Genomic DNA, 20597 nt, shown 5'->3' on the forward strand with positions numbered 1-20597 from the left:
GGAATATCCTGAATGGCACTTAGATGCTTGGAAAGTTAACCTATTGCATTTTCCTCATTTGTAAAATAGCAGTAAGTATGATAGCTAATAATACTTAACAAATTTTTATGAGTTAGAAAACAGAAGCAAAACCTTGGTATAGTAGCCGAATCTGGAAATGGCTAAGTGGTAAGCAGTATGGGATCATTGGGATTTTTCAGTAGAGGAGAATGTGGCAAATCTGTTTTAGGATCTTCACGGGCAGTAGCACATAAAGATGACAGTTTGAAGGGTTAGGAGATACTCGAATCCTTAGGTGGAACAAGATAATAAGAGTTTGACTATATGTGAGATTCAGGAATTCTGATGATTTAACAAAGTTCTGAGCATGCACACTTTGCGAATTTTGAAGTATCACGTTACTGACCTTTCATTGAAAATGGATGTAACCTGGCAGTATGAGCATATGTTTGTATTTGAATTCATCCTCTTAGGTTATTTGCTCTCTTTTGTCTTTCATATGTCCCTAGCTCAGTTTTCAGTTCAGAAAGTCACTCCTCAGTCTGATGGCTCCAGTTCAAAAGTGAAAGTCAAGGTTCGAGTAAATGTCCATGGCATTTTCAGTGTGTCCAGTGCATCTCTAGTGGAAGTGCACAAGTTTGAGGAAAATGAGGAACCGATGGAAACAGATCAGAATGCAAAGGAGGAAGAGGTAATGCGGACAATTTTATGCCATTTTTGGCCGTTTATAATGGTTCAGAGGTGACAGTTGTGTAGAAATTCTGGCAAAAAAGATTGGGAGATAAAGTTGCTGAGGGTAGGTCTGCATGCATCTCGTTTCCCCATCATGTGTAAACTACTGCAAAATATTTATACAGAATTTACATAGAAATGGAACATAGTTGGCTTCCTCCTTCTTAATTTGAGTTATTCTTGGTTCTTTCTAATTACTGGAGAATGCTGAATCTCAATCGATTATTTTCACAGGTAGCATAGAATTCACACTCATTTGTTGCAGTGAGTTTTGTCCTTATTGTGTATCAAAGTCAAAGCTTTTTAAAACCTGAGATGTTTTGGTTTCATTCCCACAGACTTTGTTCGAGTTGCTCTGGACCAGGGCCCAAGTATCAGTTTTGAAAGCCTCCTAGGTCATTCTAATGTGCTGTAGGCATTGAAAGCCAGTGTGATGCGGGGTCTCTACAGGCTTCTCCTTTCTTTATCAGTACCTTCAGGCTTTGTTCTTTTAACAGAATTTTCATGGTGTCCATCTCTCCTAAGGCACATAATGATGTACTCTTCAGAATGGAAAGGCTGAGGAAGCCTAGGCGTGAGGAAGCTAGGAGAAACTCATGCTCTGTCCAGATTTTACTGTGTTACATATTGCTGCTCTGTGTACTTAGTGCTGTGGTTTACAAAGTAGTCGTACAGCCACTCTTACTTATTATAAGGGCAGGTCAGGTGTTGTCACAACTGCACAGATGTATTAACTGAGCTCCAGAGAGGAAAAATTCCGTATTCTAAGTGTAACATAGGTGTCAATAGCTGGAATTTGAGTCTGGGTTGTCTGATTGCTGGTGATTGAGCAGGAATTCCATATGGGGTGATTTTGCCAATGTGTCCTGAAGGTTGCATAGTCTTTCACTAGTATATCCTAGTTTCAGGATTTGGTGTGACCTGTTTTTCAGAAGATGCAAGTGGACCAGGAGGAACCACATGTTGAAGAGCAACAGCAGCAGACACCAGCAGAAAATAAGGCAGAGACTGAAGAAATGGAGGTATAACTTGTGTTTTAGAGTGTGATTTGCAGCCTCTTTATGTTACACACTTTGGCTGAGCTATTATGTCTTGGAAGGGAGTTAGATTAGAAATCTTCATTTATTTGAACCGTCCTAAAGCAAGGCTTTGTAGTGTGTTTGGAAGGTACTATTGGCAAGATGGTCTTGAAAGTTTAGTTGGATGTTTGTGAAAAGTAAGTACTCAGAAGCCTTGTTCTTACTAGGCTAGTGAGTGGTTCATCACGAGGCTGGTTCCTGAATGGCTGTTACTAATAGCCATCCTACCCATAATTTACTCTTTACTAATAAACATTGAAACATGGTTTTTTCAAATTTTGTCAGCTCTGAAACTTGTCTTTTTGTTGCAGTATACCATTTATAATAGTAATGTATTGAAATATACTTTGTAAATAATGATATTTATTCTAGGTATTTAAATGAATATGAAAAATTTTTGGATCCTTTACAACCTGTTCTTTAACTTTAACTTTTTTTTTTTTTTTTGCTTTTTAGGGCAGCACTCGTGGCACATGAAAGTTCCCAGGCTAGGGGTTGAATTGGAGCCACAACTGTGGGCCTGTGCCACAGCCACAGCAACACGAGATCTGAGCTGCGTCTGTGACCTACACCACAGCTCACAGCAATGCCGGATCCTTAACCTACTGAGCGAGGCCAGGGATCGAACCTGCATCCTCATGGATCCTAGTTGGGTTTGTTAACCGCTGAACCACGAAGGGACCTCCCAACTCTAACTTTAAAGTTTTCATGTTTAAATTTTGTTGTCAGCATTGAAAATAGGTTTTCTTTCAAATCACTTATGGTACTGCAGTGTATAAACTCACTTTCTAAGGTATTTCTGATTGTGGCATTTAAAAAAGTTTGGCAGAGCCTTTAGGAGGCTTAAGTCTCTTACCCATTTTCATATCAGCTAATTAATTTTAATTACTTTTTTTTAGCTGTGCAAGTAATTTTAAAAAGGAAAATAACGGGCAGAGGAAACCATGCTCACAGATGCTTTAGTGTACTCCAGGCCTTTTCCAGGGTGGAAGAACGAACTGTTACTGTCTGGGTTGGGGTAGCAGAGGGAGAGAGCAGTACTTATTTCCTGTGTTTGTGAAGGTGGGAGAGGAGAAAGGAGAGGTGGACCCCAACCCCCCCTCACCCAAAGCCGTGGAGCTGTGGGCAGTTTTATGGAGCTTGTTCTTTAAATTCCTTCCATGAGGTGGCTTGGGAACTGACACCTTTCATGTGTCGTTTCTAAGGGAAATACAAGTAATACATAAGTTTCAGCCCTGACTTAGGATTTGGACAGGAGGTGAGGACATGACTGAAATCTTGGCATATGTCATAGAGCAAATGGTATTCCCGATGAATTTGAAAGTTACAAATAAAAAATAAAAAATAATTGGAATGAGTTATTTTTCTAATCTCTTGATCAGCAGGAGCTTTCACAGCATAAAAGCAGTGGAAGTCATCACAAATAAAAAGATGGATAGATTCAACAATAAAAACTTGCATAGACAAAAATTGGAAAATTAGAAAAAAAACTGGAGGAGTCAATTGGATGAAAAAGAAATCACTCACATCCCAAGAGAGCTGTGGATAAAATATGTCTAGGCATTTGGAAGAAATAAGTATGCCTTATAAGTGGTAAAAAAAGATTATTGGCCCAACAAAAATAATCGTGGAAATAAATTCCTGTTGTAGCCTTGGTACGGTGGAATGGATTCCCTTTCTTCTTGTGAGAATTACTACTTGTGAGAATGTAAATAAGTACAGACAGGGAGTTTCTGTTGTGGCTCAGTGGGTTACCAACTCGACTAGTGTCTGTGAGGACTCGGGTTTGATCCCTGGCCTCACTCAGTGAGTTAAGGATCTGGCATTGCTGTGAGCTGTGATGTAGGCTGCCAGCTGCTGCTCTGATTCCACCCCTAGTCCTAGGTGAGGCCCTAAAATGACCAAAAAAAATGTAAGTACAGGTACTCTGGAAGTCATATTGCTATTGTGTTTCATATGCTCTCCCCACTGATTTCCCATGCATATTTGTGTGTTTAGATGAGAGTGGAAGAAATTAGAGAATATTTAATTTCTTAATTAAATATTAATTAAGGGGATAATTAGATATTAATTAGAGAATAATTAATTCTCTAATAAGAATTAGAGAATATTTAATAATGGTTATATGTTGACAGTGGTATTATGGGCGGTTGTTTTGTAGGTATGTATGTATTTATATGTTGATAAGTATGTGTGTGTATGTATATGTTGGATTATAAGTATATATGTGTAATCAAATCAGTAGTGTTAAGTATAATCACTTTGTGGTGGAGTCAATCTCTAGAACTTGTCCATCGTTTTTTTTTTTTTTTCTTCCATCTTTTTAGGGCCTCACCTGTGGCATTTGGAAGTTCCTGGGCTAGGGGTTGAATAGGAGCTGCAGCTGCCGACCTACACCACAGCCACAGCAGTGCGGGATCCAAACCGTGCCTGTGACCTACACCACAGCTCATGGCAACACTGGATCCTTAACCCACTGAGTGAGGCCAGGGATCAAAACTGCATCCTCATGGATACTAGTCAGGTTCATTACTGCTGAGCCAGGATGGGAACTGCTCTAGAGCTTTTTCATCTTGTCACACTGAAACTGTACCTATTAAACAGCAATTCCTCATTCCTCTATCACTCTTGCCCCTACCCACTTGCAACCACCATTCCTTTCTGTCTCTGTGGATTTGACTTCTCATATAATATTTATATTTTTGATTTTCCAGATATTGTAAGAAAACTAAAAAAAAGGCAAAATAAGCATTTGAAATGTGACCCATTTGGAAGTTTGAGTCTGTTTATTTTTTTTTCTTTTGAGTCTGTTTATTCTTAATGCTTTCTGTTATTTTAGACCTCTCAAGCTGGATCAAAAGACAAAAAGATGGACCAACCACCTCAAGCCAAGAAGGCAAAAGTGAAGACTAGTACTGTGGACCTGCCAATTGAGAATCAGCTATTATGGCAGATAGACAGAGAGATGCTCAACTTGTACATTGAAAATGAGGTGGTTATTTTAAGTCTTCTAGAACAATAAGCAAAAAAAATAAAAAGAATGTGATCATAGTGTTCAAACTCTGTGTTGCGTGACCTTTATGCATTTTAGGTTGTTTGGAGTTTGAGAGCAGTTGTAGTGTTGGGGTACTGGAGGGTGAATTTAATAGATCCCATGTAACATCAGAATTCTTTTATGGTCTTAGGTCTTTATTGCTAAAAACTCTGTTATGAGATCTTTGATATTTAGAGGAAGTGTCTGTCATTCATGTTTGGGTGTGTGAGCTTTGTTGTTCACTAGAGGTGGGGATGTTTGAGGCCAGGGTCAGGGAAGTTGATTGGTGGGAGAGATCACATTAGCATTAATGACAGCACTGTCTTGTTTATTAGTTCTTTCCCCTGTTGCCACTCAAGATGTAACTAGTTAGGGTGAGTGACGCTAGGTTTGGGACCCTGGAGCACAGTTACTTGGTTAATTTTTGTCTCTGAGGTTTCTTATGATATATGCATTGATCTTAGAATAATTTTGTTTTATGGAAACTTTAGCATCCATACTGTATGAATAATTTGATTTTTTTGGGTATGTACTATAAGCAGAGTGATACCTACCTTGTGAAATTACGCTAATTGTTTCTTAAAGTTTTCTTGAATTATTTTCCTTACTTTTGCTTTTGAGTTTCTGTATCTTGGTATTCTCCTGCTCTTTTTTCTAAGCCTACTCCCAGAACTCTCCCTTGATCTCCGTAATTGACTGGTGACCAGTGCTTCCAGCTCTTTTCTCTTGAATGATTTAAAAAGATTTGAGGGAGAAGGCTTCTGTGCTTTTATAGTTATATTACGTAATTAAGAGGTCATTGTCTTAGTTTTCTGAATGTCTAACTATACTCTTCACAGGGTAAGATGATCATGCAGGATAAACTGGAGAAGGAGAGGAATGATGCTAAGAACGCGGTGGAAGAATATGTGTACGAAATGAGAGACAAGCTTAGTGGCGAGTATGAGAAGTTTGTGAGTGAAGATGTAAGTATGTGCCACAGTGTTCCGGCTTAGGTGTTTCTGGGAACATCCTTAAATGTAGTGACAGGGGAAGTTTGCATCTGGGTTGACAATAAAATGATGAAAAATAAACTTTTTTGGGAGAAGAGTTTTATATTATTTTATTTTTTGTTAGTGGAGTGTTTCCCAAAGGTTTGTCTTTGTGAATTATTCTTTTTTTGGTGTATTACTTTTTGATACATTTGCATGCTATTATTTACCTAGTATTTTTTTTTTTGTCTTTTTGCCTTTTCTAGGGCCGCTCCCACAGCATATGGAGGTTCCCAGGCTAGGGGTCTAATTGGAGCTGTAGCCGCCAGCCTACGCCAGAGCCACAGCAACGCGGGATCCGAGCTGCGTCTGCGACCTACACCACAGCTCACAAAAACGCCGGGTCCCCAACCCACTGAGCAAGGCCAGGGATCAAACCCGCAACCTCATGGTTCCTAGTTGGATTTGTTAACCACTGCGCCACGACAGGAACTCCAAACCTAGTATTTTTTTTTAAATCAGCTCATGTTCTCCTGTTTTTTTACCTCACTTCTTAAAAAAAATTCAGATATAATTGGCATATAACTTTGTTAGTTTCAGGTGTACAACATTATAATTTGATGTTTGTGTACATTATGTTTTTTTCTTTTTTCTTTTTTTTTTTTTTTTGTCTTTTTTCTTGGGCTGCACCCTCGGCATATGGAGGTTCCCAGGCTAGGGTCAAATCGGAGCTGTAGCCACCGGCCTACACCACAGCCACAGCAACACCTGATCCGAACTGCATCTGCAACCTATAGCACAGCTCACGGCAACGCTGGACCCTTAACTTACTGAGCAAGGCCAGGGATCGAACTCGAAACCTCCTGGCTCCTAGTCAGATTTGTTAACACTGAGCCATGACGGGAACTCCCCTGTGTGCATCATGAAATGATCACCACAGTAAGTCTGGTTAAACGTCTGTCACTACACATACCTAGGATGTTTTCTTTTGATGAGCATTTCCAGGATTTACTCTTAGCAGCTTTCATATATGCAACATAGTATGACTAACTCTGTAATTGTAACTCACTTATTTTTAAATTCTGAAATTTTCAAACATATCCAAAGGTCCCCCACAGTGGAGAAAATAACATAATGATCACCCCTGTACCTATACTGTTTTGTCAGTTTTATTTTCTATACTCCAATCACCCCACTTGCCCATATTTTAAAGCAAGTCCAGATACATCACAGTCTGTACCTGTTTTTTCATTCGTCAATCAGTTGATGTTCGATTGACCTGATTACAATGTTTCCTTCATGTTTAGGATCGTAACACTTTCACCCTGAAACTAGAAGATACTGAAAATTGGTTGTATGAGGATGGCGAAGACCAGCCAAAGCAAGTTTATGTTGATAAATTGGCTGAATTAAAAGTAAGTGACTCTTGAAAGCAGAAATATGCTGAATCCATGCTCTCGGTTCCATGGAGAGGATCTCAAAATTGAGAGGAATTGGGGGGGGGATGGTACGCATGTTCCTGGGCAAGGGGTGGACAAGCCGCAGGCAGCAGTGACAATGCCGATCTTTAACTCTGTGAGACTCAAGTGAACTCCAAGAGCTGTATTTCTTATCACTTAGGTTCATTATCTTTCTCACATTTAGAATTTCATGTTAACAAAACAACTTTCTACAAATTTATTTAGGCTTGAAATATTTCACTGAATTGCAGATTGTGTTCTTGGTGTCAGAGGTTGGAAGACTGGCAAGATGTGTCCATGTCCTAAAGGCACCTGCAGCGCAGTTGGGCGAGGCCTGTGCTTATGGCTTTGATTCTCAGTAGAGCAGAAGCCTCTGGTTTTATATTTGAACGATCTGATGGTTACACCTCACAGTTAAAAGTACAAAGAGTTATTTAAAGTTGAGGCCTTTGGTTTGGAGAAAGATGTAAATGCGCAAGAATGACTTTGTATTTCTCTGGGTTGCTTAGTTTCTTGTCAAACTGGGACTGACTTCTGGAGTGGAATTGCTCAAGGACAGTGCCCTGGAAACTGTAGTTTCCTGACATTCTGGCAGCAATATTTAAAAACCTCCAGTGAGATCCTTCTGATTGAATTTTTTTCTTCCTTTTCTTTTTAGGGCCGCACCCACAGCATTGGGAAGTTCTCAGGCTAGGGGTCGAATCGGAGCTACAGCTGCTGGCCTGTGCCACAGCCACAGCAACATGGGATCCGAGCTGCATCTGTGGCCTACGCCACAGCTTCCAGCAATACCGGATCCTTAACTCACTGAACGAGGTCAGGGATTGAACTCACATCCTCATGGATACTAATTGGGTTTGTTACTGCTGAGCCATGATGGGAGCTCCCCCCATTGAATTTTTTATTTACTTTTTATTATGGGAGATACCTAACACATGCAAATAGAATAATAGCTTCAACTGTTGTCAGTTTATGTCCAGTCGGCTTCATTTCTATTCTTTTGCTCTCCCAGGGTATATTTAATTCCTAAATATTTCAGTATGTATTTAAAAGAAAATGTAACTTTGTGATGGAACATGGTGGAAGATAATGGGAGAAAGAAAATGTATATATATATATATATGTGTGTGTATATATATGGCTGGGTTAATTTGCTGTACACCGGAAATTGACAAAACATTGTAAAATTAACTATAATAGAAAAAATAAAAATAAAAAAATGTAATCTTAAGCTATCACACACATAAAAATTCCGTGATATTGTCACCATTAATATCACCATATATTCATTCAGATTTTAGGTTCAGCTGTTTGGTAAAATTATTTTTTACCTTTGTTTGCCTCAGGATCCAAATAAGGTCCATTCCATTTTGTGGATAAGTCTCTTAAATTTGTGTCTGTAGTTCTGCTTCCATCATTTCTCCTTCCTTACTTAGTTGATGAGAAAACTGGATCATTTGTCTTGTGGCATTTATTTCCAGTTTGGATTTTGTCCATTTTCACCTCTGTGATGTTTAATCTTATTTTGTAAATTGAACGTTAGAGCTAGAGGCTTTTTCAGATAACAGGTTTAAAATGTTTTTTTTCCCCCAAGTGTATTCATATATAGTGTTGTATATCACTATCAGGTAGCACCTAATTTTTGGTTGTCTCCTAATTTGAGAATTAGCGCTCAGGTGACAATTGAAATGACTCCACATGGAATAATATTGAGGTATATTCTCATGTAGCCTAGAGATTACATTTCACTGGCCTGGGGAAAAGTATTGAACTTAAATATAGAGCATGGAGGTTAAGTGTAATTTTTTTTTTTTTTTGGTGGGATTGGGGGGCATGTCTGAGACTTGCAGAAGTTTCTGGGACAGGGATTGAACTCACTCCATAGCAGTAACCTGAGCCACAGCAGGGACAATGCTGGATCCTTAACCCACTAGGCCACCAAGGAATTCCAAATGTATTTTAATTCATAATCTTAGTAGAAAAATATTACTCTGATAGTTTAAACTCCCCCCTGAAGAATTTGTGTATTCTTTCTTCTGTTAAGAATCTAGGTCAGCCTATTAAGATACGATTCCAGGAATCTGAAGAAAGACCAAAATTATTTGAAGAACTAGGGAAACAAATCCAACAGTATATGAAAGTAATCAGCTCTTTCAAGAACAAGGTATCCTTTTTTTTCTCCCCACTTCTCTGCTATTATATTTGTAGAGTTGAGTTTTGAGACATTGACCTAGCAGTTTTTTTCTCTTCTCTTTAGCTGTTGTTTAATAATAATAGTTTTCTGTTTGGATGTTAGTATAATATATTTTATAGACGCTTACTAAGAACCCTGGGATTTGTTATTTCTCTTCAATAATAAGTGGACTCTGGAATTGAGCAAAATTATTTGGTTTTCTTTACTCCTTCTGTTCTTAGAACACAGTAGGCAAATAATTTGGTTTGCGATGCAGAGGTAGGACTGTCTCAACAATAAACTACTCCATTTTTTGAGTACTATGCGATAGACACCCGTAAATATATTATCTCATTAAATCCACACAGTAGCCTTATGAAGTAGGTCGTTATACCAACTCTTATAGATAATTTCTGATGTCTTTAGTCCTCACACAAGGTTACTGTTGGGGGAGCTGGGATTTGGCTTGAGGTCTGATTCTGAAGTTTAATAATTTGGTTAACTCTCTACTACAGGTTGTTGATGATTGTCAGTGTTAGAAAATTTAAGACAGATAAATTGAGCTGTTCCCAGCATGTAGAAATTGCTGGGCTAAGGATTGAACCTGTGCCACAACAGCAACCCAAGCCGCTGCAATGATAACGCTGCTGTGCCATGAGAATTTTCCCTCAAATTTTTTTTTTTTTTTTAAATTTAAAAATGCTTGTGAAAGGCATCCTTTAAAAAATTGTATTTTTTAAATTATTTTGGTTCCTAATCAGGATGCCTACACCTCAGGTTTCGTATTCGATGACATGTAATTTTTTTTGCATTGTGAAATTGTTACAAGCATGTGTTTTTTATACTGTTGAAGCCTTTATTTCTTTTTCTTTTTTTCTTTAGGGTTGCAGCTGTAGTATATGGAAGTTCCCAGGCTAGGGGTGGAATTGGAGCTACAACAACGCCAGATCTGAGTCGAGTCTGTGACCTACACTGTAGCTCATTGCAGTGCCAGGTCCTTAACCCACTGAGCGAGGCCAGGCTCGAACCGACATCCTCGTCGCTACTAGTTGGATTTCTCACCTGAGCCGCAATGGGAACTCCTGTTGAAGCCTTTAAATTGCTGCCTTATGTATGCTTTTGGCTTTTAAATGTATTTCCTTAGTGTTTAAAGAATTGGGATTACTTTTCTTTTATTGGATTTTTAAGAAATTGGATGTCTCTTTAGCTTGTGAGGCTAGACACGCTTCATTCTGGGGAAGCTTGTAACTTGGAAAGAAGATGGAGAACTAGGCGATGTTGACGTAGGGAGAATATCATCATCCTCTGACACTCTTCTGGTTGGCCACTGCTTACAGGAGGACCAGTATGACCATTTGGATGCTGCTGACATGGTGAAGGTGGAAAAAAGCATGAATGAGGCCATGGAGTGGATGAATAACAAGCTGAATCTGCAGAACAAGCAGAGTCTGACCGTGGATCCAGTTGTCAAGGCAAAAGAGATTGAAGCTAAAATTAAAGTAATTTATTTATTAAAAAATTTTTTTTTTCTTTTTGTCTTTTTAGGGTCACACCCTTGGCACATGGAGGTTCCCAGGCTAAGGGTCTAATTGGAGCTGTTGCCACCGGCCTGCACCAGAGCCACAGCAACACCAGATCTGAGCTGCGTTTGCGACCTACACCACAGCCCATGGCAACGCCAGATCCTCAACCCACTGAGCAAGGATCGAACCCACAACCTCATGGTTCCTAGTTGGATTCGCTTCTGCTGCGCCACAACGGGAACTCCAAATTAATTTTTGATTTGAAAGATTTAACAGTCTTCTTGTCAGCCTCATTTATTATTAGTAATCCTTAAAGTGACGTTTAGGAGAGAGTTTCATTGTAACTTCGCTTATCATGGCTTGGGGATTGGGTGGGAGAGGGTAGACTTGGATTTTAGTGTGTCATGTAAAATTTGTTATTTTACGAGAAACCAGTTTTCTTTCCTGTTGTTCTAGGAGCTGACGAATATCTGTAACCCCATAATTTCAAAGCCCAAACCCAAAGTTGAACCTCCAAAAGAGGAGCAAAAAAATGCAGAGCAAAATGGACCAGTGGATGGACAAGGAGACAGCCCAGGCCCTCAGGCTTCTGAGCAGGGTACAGACACAGCTGTGCCTTCGGATTCAGACAAGAAGCTTCCTGAAATGGACATTGATTGATTCCAACAATTGTTTATATTAAAACAGACTATTATAAAGCTTTAAGTTGTCAACTTTGTTCTAAATATCAACTAGAGCAATTAAATACTGGAGATTTCCTAGTCAGTTTTTAGGGGATTCTGGGGGACGGGATATAGGTAATGTATGGAGCATTTTGACTTCTAAATAGTTAGATACAGAAATGAAGTGCATTGTATCTTTTTCATAATGGTACTATTTAGAAGCCCAGTTAGTTATACTGAGCTTATGCTTTATTCCTTTTGTTTAATCATGCTTATACAAAGAGAAGTTTGTTTTAGAAAGTTGAGCTATAGCTATACCTAGCTATCAAGCAGACTTTTTGTTATGACATATATGGCAGGAACTCTAATTGTGCTTCAAAAATCTGCTGTGGACAGTGCCACAAAGACTCCCTGCCTGGGCTGGGGCTGGGGCTGGGGGCACGCTCTGCCTCTGTTTCTGAGGGCCAGAGCATGGCATGGATTGACGGAACAATGGAGGTGTGCTCTGAGCTTCTTCACGTGTCACCACTCGGTGACTCCAACACCTGTCTCCTCTTCCCCCATTAAAGGAGCTCCCATGACAAATGCCACGTGCTGCTCTTGGGAACATGCACCCTTTCACCTGGAGCAAGTTAATGGAGGATTTTGGGCCTAGAGGCTCTTCCTGAGAATGTCCGTTCCTGAAGATATGTTCACTAACACCCTAAGCATCAACGTCTACATAAGTTTCTCTTCAGAGGGTTAGATTTGGGTAGATGTACTGTTGGCTATAGGCATGGTAAATTTAACTAGGAATTGATTCTTGTTAATTATGGTGTAAAGATTTGTATCCTGGCCTGCTTATTCAGGTGAGAGATGTGCTATGTAAATTTGAGGTATAGCTTGAAGTCCTAGGACAAGAGTTAAAAGTAACTTTTAGCTCATTCACAATCACTTACGCGTCAAGTGTTAATATCTGTCATGAGTCTGCCATTTTTTAATGTGTTAAACAGCTGACAGATCATATAAAAAACTAAGATGCACTGGATTGTACTAGATGAGTCTGAAATTTGTGTTCAAGTGTGGTGCCTGACTTTAGCAACACCTCATTCGTGCTGTGCAGCCAATGTCAGGAACACCAAAGCATTCCCCGCGGCTGCCCTTTGGGCAGTGTTGATAGTGAGGCATTTTGGAAACTAAGGGAAGCCTGTAGTATTAGAGGCCAGAGCTGATACCTGCCTTAGGAACTGTTAGAAGTTTTGTTGGTTGCGTTTTGGACTTTTGTAAAAATTGTTAATCTGTATAACAGAGTGCTTCTCTGTTACTTTTGGCCTATGGTGTTAGAAATAAGATTATACCTTGCATATTTAGAAGAAGTTTCTGTCCATCTGTGCACTGTTACAAGCTCTGAAGTGCTATTATACACGTTGCCGAGAGGAGGAAGGTGGAAGTTTATGATGGAGTGTGAGCATGCGTGGGAGCCTCGCAGCACTAGGATTGGCCCTGTTCTTAGAGCATCCTCTCTCCATTCTCTACCTGTCCTGCTTCACGAGTTCCAGCTGGCCCGCTGTGAGGCCAAGAGCTGCTTTGGAGTGCTGGCTGCAGGATTAAGCCAATTCTAATGCAACTGACTCAGTCCTTAATGGCCATTTCTTCTCAAAGTTTTTGTGTGTGTGTGGGGGAGGGTGTGGGTGTTGGAATGGGGGTCAATTTGACGTTTAAAGTTTAAACTAGAAGTAAGATGACGTGGTCTGCGTGCTCTCTGTTTAGACAGGCTTGAAGACCCATTGGACTTACATGGAGGCCAGGCCAGTGAGTGGTAATTGATGACTTGTGTGCAGACAAGCATTTATCCAGATTGCGTTTGTTAAAAGCTCCAAATTACATTCTTACACAAAAGAAAAAAAACATTCAGTAAACATGAGACACATTTAGGAGAACTTAATAAAAAGAAACCTGTCTTACACTCAAAGAAATGGTTTTCTTAATTTCCTAATGAGGGGTGTGTGTGTGTGGGTGGGTGTGTGTGTGGATGTTTGTGTGTTTTCAATAAAAACTTTCCTCTACAGGTAAGCCTCCTGTTGGCGAAATTCCAGGTCATTAGCTTGTCAGAGACCTCCCCATTCTGAAGACCGTTGGAGGCACTGCATACCGGGGGGCAAGAAGTTCTCTTTCCATGCTTACACCCCATGTTGGGTCTTGGCCCAGGTCTCTGATTGAGGAATCCCTGCCTTGCTTCTGTGACTGGGCCTTGTTTTGAGGGTTTTGACAATAGCAGGAAGTGGGTTATGGCCCCACAAAGGCCAGGGCCTGCCCCTTCTGAGAGTAAGACATGGCCCAACTAGTGCTAGTGACGGCGGATAGGTGATGTGTATGTATGCTTGCGTGTGTGGGGGTGCACATGTGGGGCGGTGTTGTGTTGAAAGGGGGGTGAAGCCGTCGCAAGAGACCCCAGCGGTCCAAAGCCTGGGGCCTAGGTGGGGAGGGGAATCCTGCTCCGGCTGTGTTAGCTTACTGGCCAGGCCTGCCAACAGGGCCTGTGCCCACCATCTTCACACAGTGTCTGCTCTAAGGTCATTTCCCTGGGCCTCTGGCTGGGAGGAGGGTGCACACTGGGAAATGTGAATGGGAAGCCTGGCCCAGCCAATAAATGACTCTCCAGAGTACAGGCATTTTATGGGGGTGTCGGGGAGTAACAGCCGTTCACCCAGGAGAGCTATTGGCATCGGCACGTGTCACTGGGGAAGAGGGTGTTGGAGGCAGAGTTGGCTGGTGTGAAGCTGCAGTGGGGCAGCTCCGGCTTGACGAGAAAAGCACTCACAGCTTCTACAGTGTTGAGGAGCCACATGGAGGCTTTAGACGGCGGCTTTTGAGATGCTCTTCAAACGTCTCAAGTGGTTTTTGGAGGTTTTTGTCCAAGGTGGTAGGGCTGAGATTGAAGTCCTGGTGTGGTGCCCTGGGGCTAGACCTTTTAGCCGGAAGGGGGACTGCTTTAAGGGTTCTTTTGTGATATGTGCAAAATGAGCTGGGCCTTGTGGAAGTTAGTAGTGGGGCTTTTGGAAAAAATTCTATGTTTGAGGGGAATGAACCTCTTCTGAGGAAGAGGGAAGATGCAGGAGTGATTTTAAAAAAAATCTATGTTGACGTTCCCATCGGGGCGCAGTGGAAACGAATCCAACTAGGAACCATGAGGTTGCGGGTTCGATCCCTGGCCTCGCTCAGTGGGTTAAGGATCTGGCGTTGTGGTGAGGGTCGAAGACTCAGCTTGCATTCCGCGTTCTGTGGCTGGGAAGTAGGCCGGCAACTGTAGCTCCGATTCGACCCCGAGCTTGGGAACCTCCACATGCCACTGGGCGGCCTTAAAAAGCAAAACAACACTATGCTGGAGTTCTCTGTGGCACAGAGGATTAAGGTTAAGGATCTGACATTGTCACTGCTGTGGCTCTGGTTATAGCTGTGGTACCATGTGGTTTAATTCCTCAGCCTGGGACCTTCCACATGTAATGAGCAGGACCAAAAAATAAAACTATGCTCTCAGCAGTTGGGGAAGTAGATAACCTTTATAGGGTAATGACAAGGTAACAGTCTAGGCTTCAAGGGCCTGATACCAATTTATTGATCTGGTCTTTGGTAATTCATTTCCATATACTTGATCGGTTTTGATCATTAAGTGGCTTCAACAGATCATTTCTTATATGAAATTGCAGATTATAAAATAATATGCACAGCTTCCTGTATTTGGAAAGAACATGAAATGTGTTTACGTAAAAATCGAAACCAAACCGTATAGTTTTTAAAAATGAAATGGTTTCTTCCCAAGATGGGATTGTAATTGATGTCTGTATGTTTTTGCTTGTTTGTATTTTCTAAGATTTCTGTAATGAGCATCTCGGAATTTTATAAAGTTAAACATACTAGAAATATATTTTAAAATGAATGGCTCGGAGGTTTCAAACCTAGATGACAGACATGGAGCTTTGGGTCTGCAGGAGTCAGTGCAGATGTTCGTGGGCATCTGGATAAGATGAGAAAGTTGTACAAGAAGGACCCGACAGATCCTGAAGCAACGTTTGGATGTGGAAGGAAGTTTGGGGGGTCAGGGTGTGTTCCTGCCTTGAGCATTTGGCTGTGTCAGGAAGAGGCACTGGAAACGAGGAGCTTGCTAGAGGGGAAGGACCCTGCATGGGGCATACGAGGGAGGAGGGGAGTTGGAGGAGAGGTGGCGGTGGCCAGCAGGCTTAGCTGCCGTGGGAATGCTTTAGCAGGGGGCGGGTGGAACTCATGGACTTGGAGAGCCGACTTGTGGTTGCCAAGGGGGAGGGCGTGGGAGGGACTGGGAATCTGGGGTTAATAGAGGCAAACTGTTGCCTTTGGGATGGATAAGCAATGAGATCCTGCTGTGTAGCACTGGGAACTATATCTAGTCACTTGTGAAGGAGCATGAGAATATGAGAAAAAAGAATGTGTTTGTGTATGTGTGACTGGGTCACCTTGCTGCACAGGAGAGAATTGACAGAACACTGTAAACCAACTCTAATGGAAAAAATAAAAATCATTAAAAAAAAAAAAAAGGGGTGGGTGGGAGCTGGGCTTCACGAGCGTGCTGTGAGGCTGCAGGAGGGGGAGTGTGTGGACGGAAAGCTTGGCCTCGCTGAAATGAGGGATCGGCTTGGGAGGAAGGAGGTTGGGCAGCCACCTAGGCCCGCTGTCCTGTGTGCAGAGGTTCCACCAGCTACCCGGAGACCATGGCATTCCTTCCCTGGGTGATGCTCCCTTGCTTCTGGCTGGAGCAGCCCTGGGATATGACTCTCAGTGCTGGTGTGATCCTCTGAGCTGGGTATGGCGATTTGGAGCAGGTGCCGAAAGTGTAGAAATGAAAGAGGGGACCTCTTGAGCAGCAGACAAGGAGGCAAAAAGGAAAAATGGCCACTTTTTTTTTTTTTTTTAAGTAACAATTTAAAAAAAAGTAAAAATGGCCAGGATGAGGTAGGAGCAACATTTCCAAGATGATAAAGGAGGGAGCAAATTTCTGGGGAATCAGGGAAGGGAAGCCCTCATAGGATGTGAAAAATATACTTTCCAGAGCTGTCCAACATCTGTGAGCAAGGGACAGTCTAATCCTGACTATTTTGTCACTCCAGTTTTGACACATGTTGTAAGGGCAGGGAGTGGGAGTAGGGGGAATATTTACTTTTTTTTTTTTTCTCCTTTTTATGGCTGTGCCTGTGGCATATGTAAGTTCCTGGGCTAGGGGTCCAGTTGGACCTGCAGCTGCTAGCCTCTGCCACAGCCACGGCAATGCCAGATCCGAGCCACATCGGTGACCTATGCCACAGCTTGAAGCAATGCCAGACCTTTAACTACTGAGTGAGGCCAGGTATCAAACCCATATCCTCGTGGATCCTAGTTGGGTTCTTAATCCACTGAGCCACAATGGGAACTCCGGGAATATTTACTTTCAACTAAGTGGGATCTTCCAGGTTCCAGGACAACAAGCAGGAAAAAAAAAGAATATAGAGAGCTGTGTTTGGGGGTCTGCTTTACTTGTGTCTGTGTTTACATCCTTTGAAAGCCAGGTGGACTTGTAAGATTTGGAGCCCCAGATCAATGGAGGGAGAGAGAGCACTTAAATACTTTTATCACAAGTAAGCCAGCCCTTACCCTTCGAATACCTTGTTTTATCTACAAGCACTTTAAAACTTAAAATAGAGCTGACTACTCCACAATCAAGACTTTGCTAAATGCTTGGGGGAGAGAAACTGGAAACACTTGGAAAGTTTCCTGGAAGCTCTTGGAAAATAGCTCAGTATCTCAGCTTCCAAGATGTAATCCCCAGCAAAGCATTTCTGAGAATGAGCTGGATCAGATGTTCCAGAAAAGGATGGCCCAAATGATAGAGTACATTTCAGCAATGCCAGTGGGCAGACTTCTAGGACTCATGTGAGATGCCAGGAGGACCAGGAGGGCTATGTGGGATATAATTCAGAAAACTGAGAGGGCTCATGCAGTCCTAAGGCTGGGTGAAGGGCCTTTCCTCTGTGATGGGTCCTATCTTGGTCTAGTCAACATCCTTCAGCTGCTCCCTGCAGCCAATGCGAAATACTTGAATACACACGTGTAGTATTTTCAGTGAATAAAAAACTCAGGAGTTCCCATCGTGGCTCAGGGGCAAGGAATCTGACTAGCATCCATGAGGACACAGGTTCAATTCCTGGCCTTGATCAGTGGGTTAAGGATCCAGCATTGCCATGAGCTGTGGTGTAGGTCACAGACGCGGCTCAGATCTTGCACTGCTGTGGCTGTGATATAGGCCAGCGGCTATAGTTCTGATTCGACCTCTAGCCTGGGAACCTCCATATGTTGAGGGTGCGGCCCCAAAAAGAAAAAAAAAAAAAAAAAAAGACAGGAAGAAAAGGAAAAAGAAAAAAAAATCCCCCTCAGAACAAAAGAACTATACTTGAAATCGTCTCTAACAAGGCCGACAAAGCTCACAGAGGTGATGGGTGGCAGAGCCAGGAATCCCTACTCCAGCTATTTTGAAGAATGCTAATCTTCTGGAAAGTGCATGCCCAAAATATGGATGGGGCTTTTTGCCCTCTGAAACCATTGCTCTGCATATGGCATTATTTATTTGTTTATTTATTTATTTTTTCTTGTGAGTTGTACCAAATTTCTCTTTTTAATTTAATTTTTATTTTATAGTGATTTTTATTTTTTCCATGATAGCTGCTTTACCATGTTCTGTCAATTTTCTACTGTACAGCATTATTTAGCTTGGCCCTGGCTTCCTGAGAATCTGATGTGGTGTCGTGCCAGCTGCAGTGTTGAAGATTGCCACATGAGGGCAGCATTGCTCTTCCGTTGCCTGGGGCCAGACAAGGTGAAGGCTTCACTCCAGGAGTCCCAGAGTTCGGAGGATGCAGACGTCCATCTCCTCTCCTTCAGGGTAGCCAGGAGCAAAGCAGGTGTGGTTTAACAGAGCCTCAGGCTAGAAAGGAGGGGAACTTTTATGGACTTTTGCTGGTAACCCCTTAGGTCCTTATCACTCAAAGTGTGGCAGCATCTATCATAGAAGAATATTGGACTGACTTCAGAACTTGGCTAAGTACGCTGTCTAGTGTATCTCGAACTCTGCTGGGGCTCTTTCTAAAAGGCTGATTCGGATTTGGTAGGTCAGAGAGGGGCTTGAGAGACCACAAGTCTAACAATTCCCAGGCGATACTGATCACAGACCATATTTTGACTTGGAAAAACCTAACCTCTTTGGGGAGTTCCCATCGCACCTCAGCAGAAACAAATCTGACTAGCATCCATGAGGACCCAGGTTTGATCCTTGGCCTCGTTCAGTGGGTTAAGGATCTGGTGATGCCAGGAGCTGTGGGCTGTGGTGTAGGTTGCAGATGCGGCTCGGATCTGGTGTTGTTGTGGCGTAGGGTGGCAGCTACAGCTCTGATTTAACCCCTAGCCTGGGACCCTCCATATGCTGTGGGTATGGCCCTGGAAAAAAAAAAAGACCTAACCTCGTTGTTAAGACTTAACCTCTTAGTTAAGCCTTCGTTTCTTCATCTGTGAAATTGCGATCACCCCAGTTCTGCCGACCACATGAAATGATGGATGTGGAAGATATTCAAGACAAAAAAGGAGGATAAAGGTATTGTGACCACGAGGCATGTAACGTGTGGTTTTGACCCTACTGACAGTGCAGGGAGCAGCGGACCCGGCTGCAAGCAGTCCCAGGGCTGAGGAGGGACCTTCTTTCTTGTCCTCATCCTGCCAGTAGCCCAGATTCCTGAAGAATAATGTTGAAGGGCATGACGAGCAGCCTCAGGAGCAGAGAGGCACCAGCCTCCTTCTGGGGAGTTGGTCACTAGCCCCTGGGCTGGCGGGGCAGTGTGGTTTCCTGACCCTGGACTGCACATGAATCCATCCTACCTAGTGCCAGAGATGCTACCTTTTTTTTTTTTTTTTTTTTAAGGGCTGCACACATGGCACATGGAGGTTCCCAGGCTAAAGGTCAAATCAGGGCTACAGCTGCTGGCCTGCACCACAGCCCCAGCAACACGGGATCTGACCTGTATCTGCGACCTACACCACAACGCATGGCAATGCCAGATCCTTAACCCACTGGGTGAGGCCAGGGATCGAACCTGCCACCTCATGTATACTCATCAGGTTCATAACCCACGGAGCTCCAATGGGAACTCCTCCCGCCACTCCTTTTGACTTGAGCCTCTGCTGTGGACTGGGTGTGATCCCACTGGTAGCCTGAGAAGGAGGCTGACGCTGACCTCTGTAGTGGGTAGGGTTTTCAGCTGTGGATAGAGATTCCTAGGAAACAGGTGAATGACCTCTGAATCCCAGGCTTCTTCTACTGGGGATTAAGATCATGTTCAGAAGGACTGGGTAAATGGGAGCCTCTGGACACCTAGTTTCGTGTCCTTGCCTGGCCTTGGGGTAGCTATCCCAGTGCTGAGTGGTCCCCCAGTGTGTGAGGTTCTCTGGGCTTTCTCTGCCACTTTCAAAGAGGCCTTTATCCTGCCATTGCCCACCCCCTCTGAGCTCCATCTTGGCCAGCTTGTTTTCCAGATTTCTCTAATGCCACATCAGGAAAATGGGTACCGGAGACCGAACGAAAAGGGCAGGGGAGAGAATGGCGGTGAGGCCCCTCGCTGTGGATCCGCTCCTGGGTTCTCCTCTGAGGCTCAACTCTGCCTCTGGAAACCCTGGGGGAGCTGAGTTAAAACCCAGTTTTGCTGGGCTCCACCCTCAGGGTTTTTGATTCAGGAGTCTGTGATGGGGTCTGAAGATCTGTATTTCTAGCAAGTTCCTGGTCATGCTTTTGTTCTGGGGATAGAGAGCTCGGGTACCGGGTAAAGGGGGATTAAATGAGGCTGTTGATTGACATGGTAAACAGCTGATGGTGCAGGTGGTTGTGGGTGGGGTTGGGCGGGAAGAGATTCAAGCAGAGCTGTGGTGGGTAGGAC

The 20597-nt window shown here is 42.8% G+C and overlaps 1 protein-coding gene across 3 annotated transcripts in view; it reads left to right on the forward strand.

The window, feature by feature from the left end:
• Positions 1–13589, forward strand: part of HSPA4 (heat shock protein family A (Hsp70) member 4) — a 45295-nt gene extending 31706 nt beyond the window's left edge. Inside the window, exons 12-19 of one of the 3 annotated variants that reach the window (XR_014838791.1) lie at positions 510–691; positions 1665–1754; positions 4651–4803; positions 5685–6113; positions 6530–7231; positions 9321–9440; positions 10787–10948; positions 11429–13589. Coding sequence is in view for 1 of the 3 variants with exons in the window: in XM_005661654.4 (XP_005661711.1) it covers positions 510–691; positions 1665–1754; positions 4651–4803; positions 5685–5810; positions 7124–7231; positions 9321–9440; positions 10787–10948; positions 11429–11632 (1145 nt within the window). In the remaining 2 variants the exon portion in view is untranslated. Of the gene's footprint in view, positions 1–509; positions 692–1664; positions 3584–4292; positions 4804–5684; positions 6114–6529; positions 7232–9320; positions 9441–10786; positions 10949–11428 lie in introns of all 3 variants that reach the window. The other 2 variants (XR_014838792.1, XM_005661654.4) reach the window with 2 other exon arrangements.
• The last annotated feature ends 7008 nt before the right edge of the window (positions 13590–20597 follow it).

The sequence above is a fragment of the Sus scrofa genome, chromosome 2 (genome assembly GCF_054392235.1).
Source record: "Sus scrofa isolate SSC_HxYL_T2T_F1_AM1 chromosome 2, Sscrofa_HxYL_maternal_Yorkshire_Landrace_v2.0, whole genome shotgun sequence".
NCBI classification, from domain to species: domain Eukaryota; kingdom Metazoa; phylum Chordata; class Mammalia; order Artiodactyla; family Suidae; genus Sus; species Sus scrofa.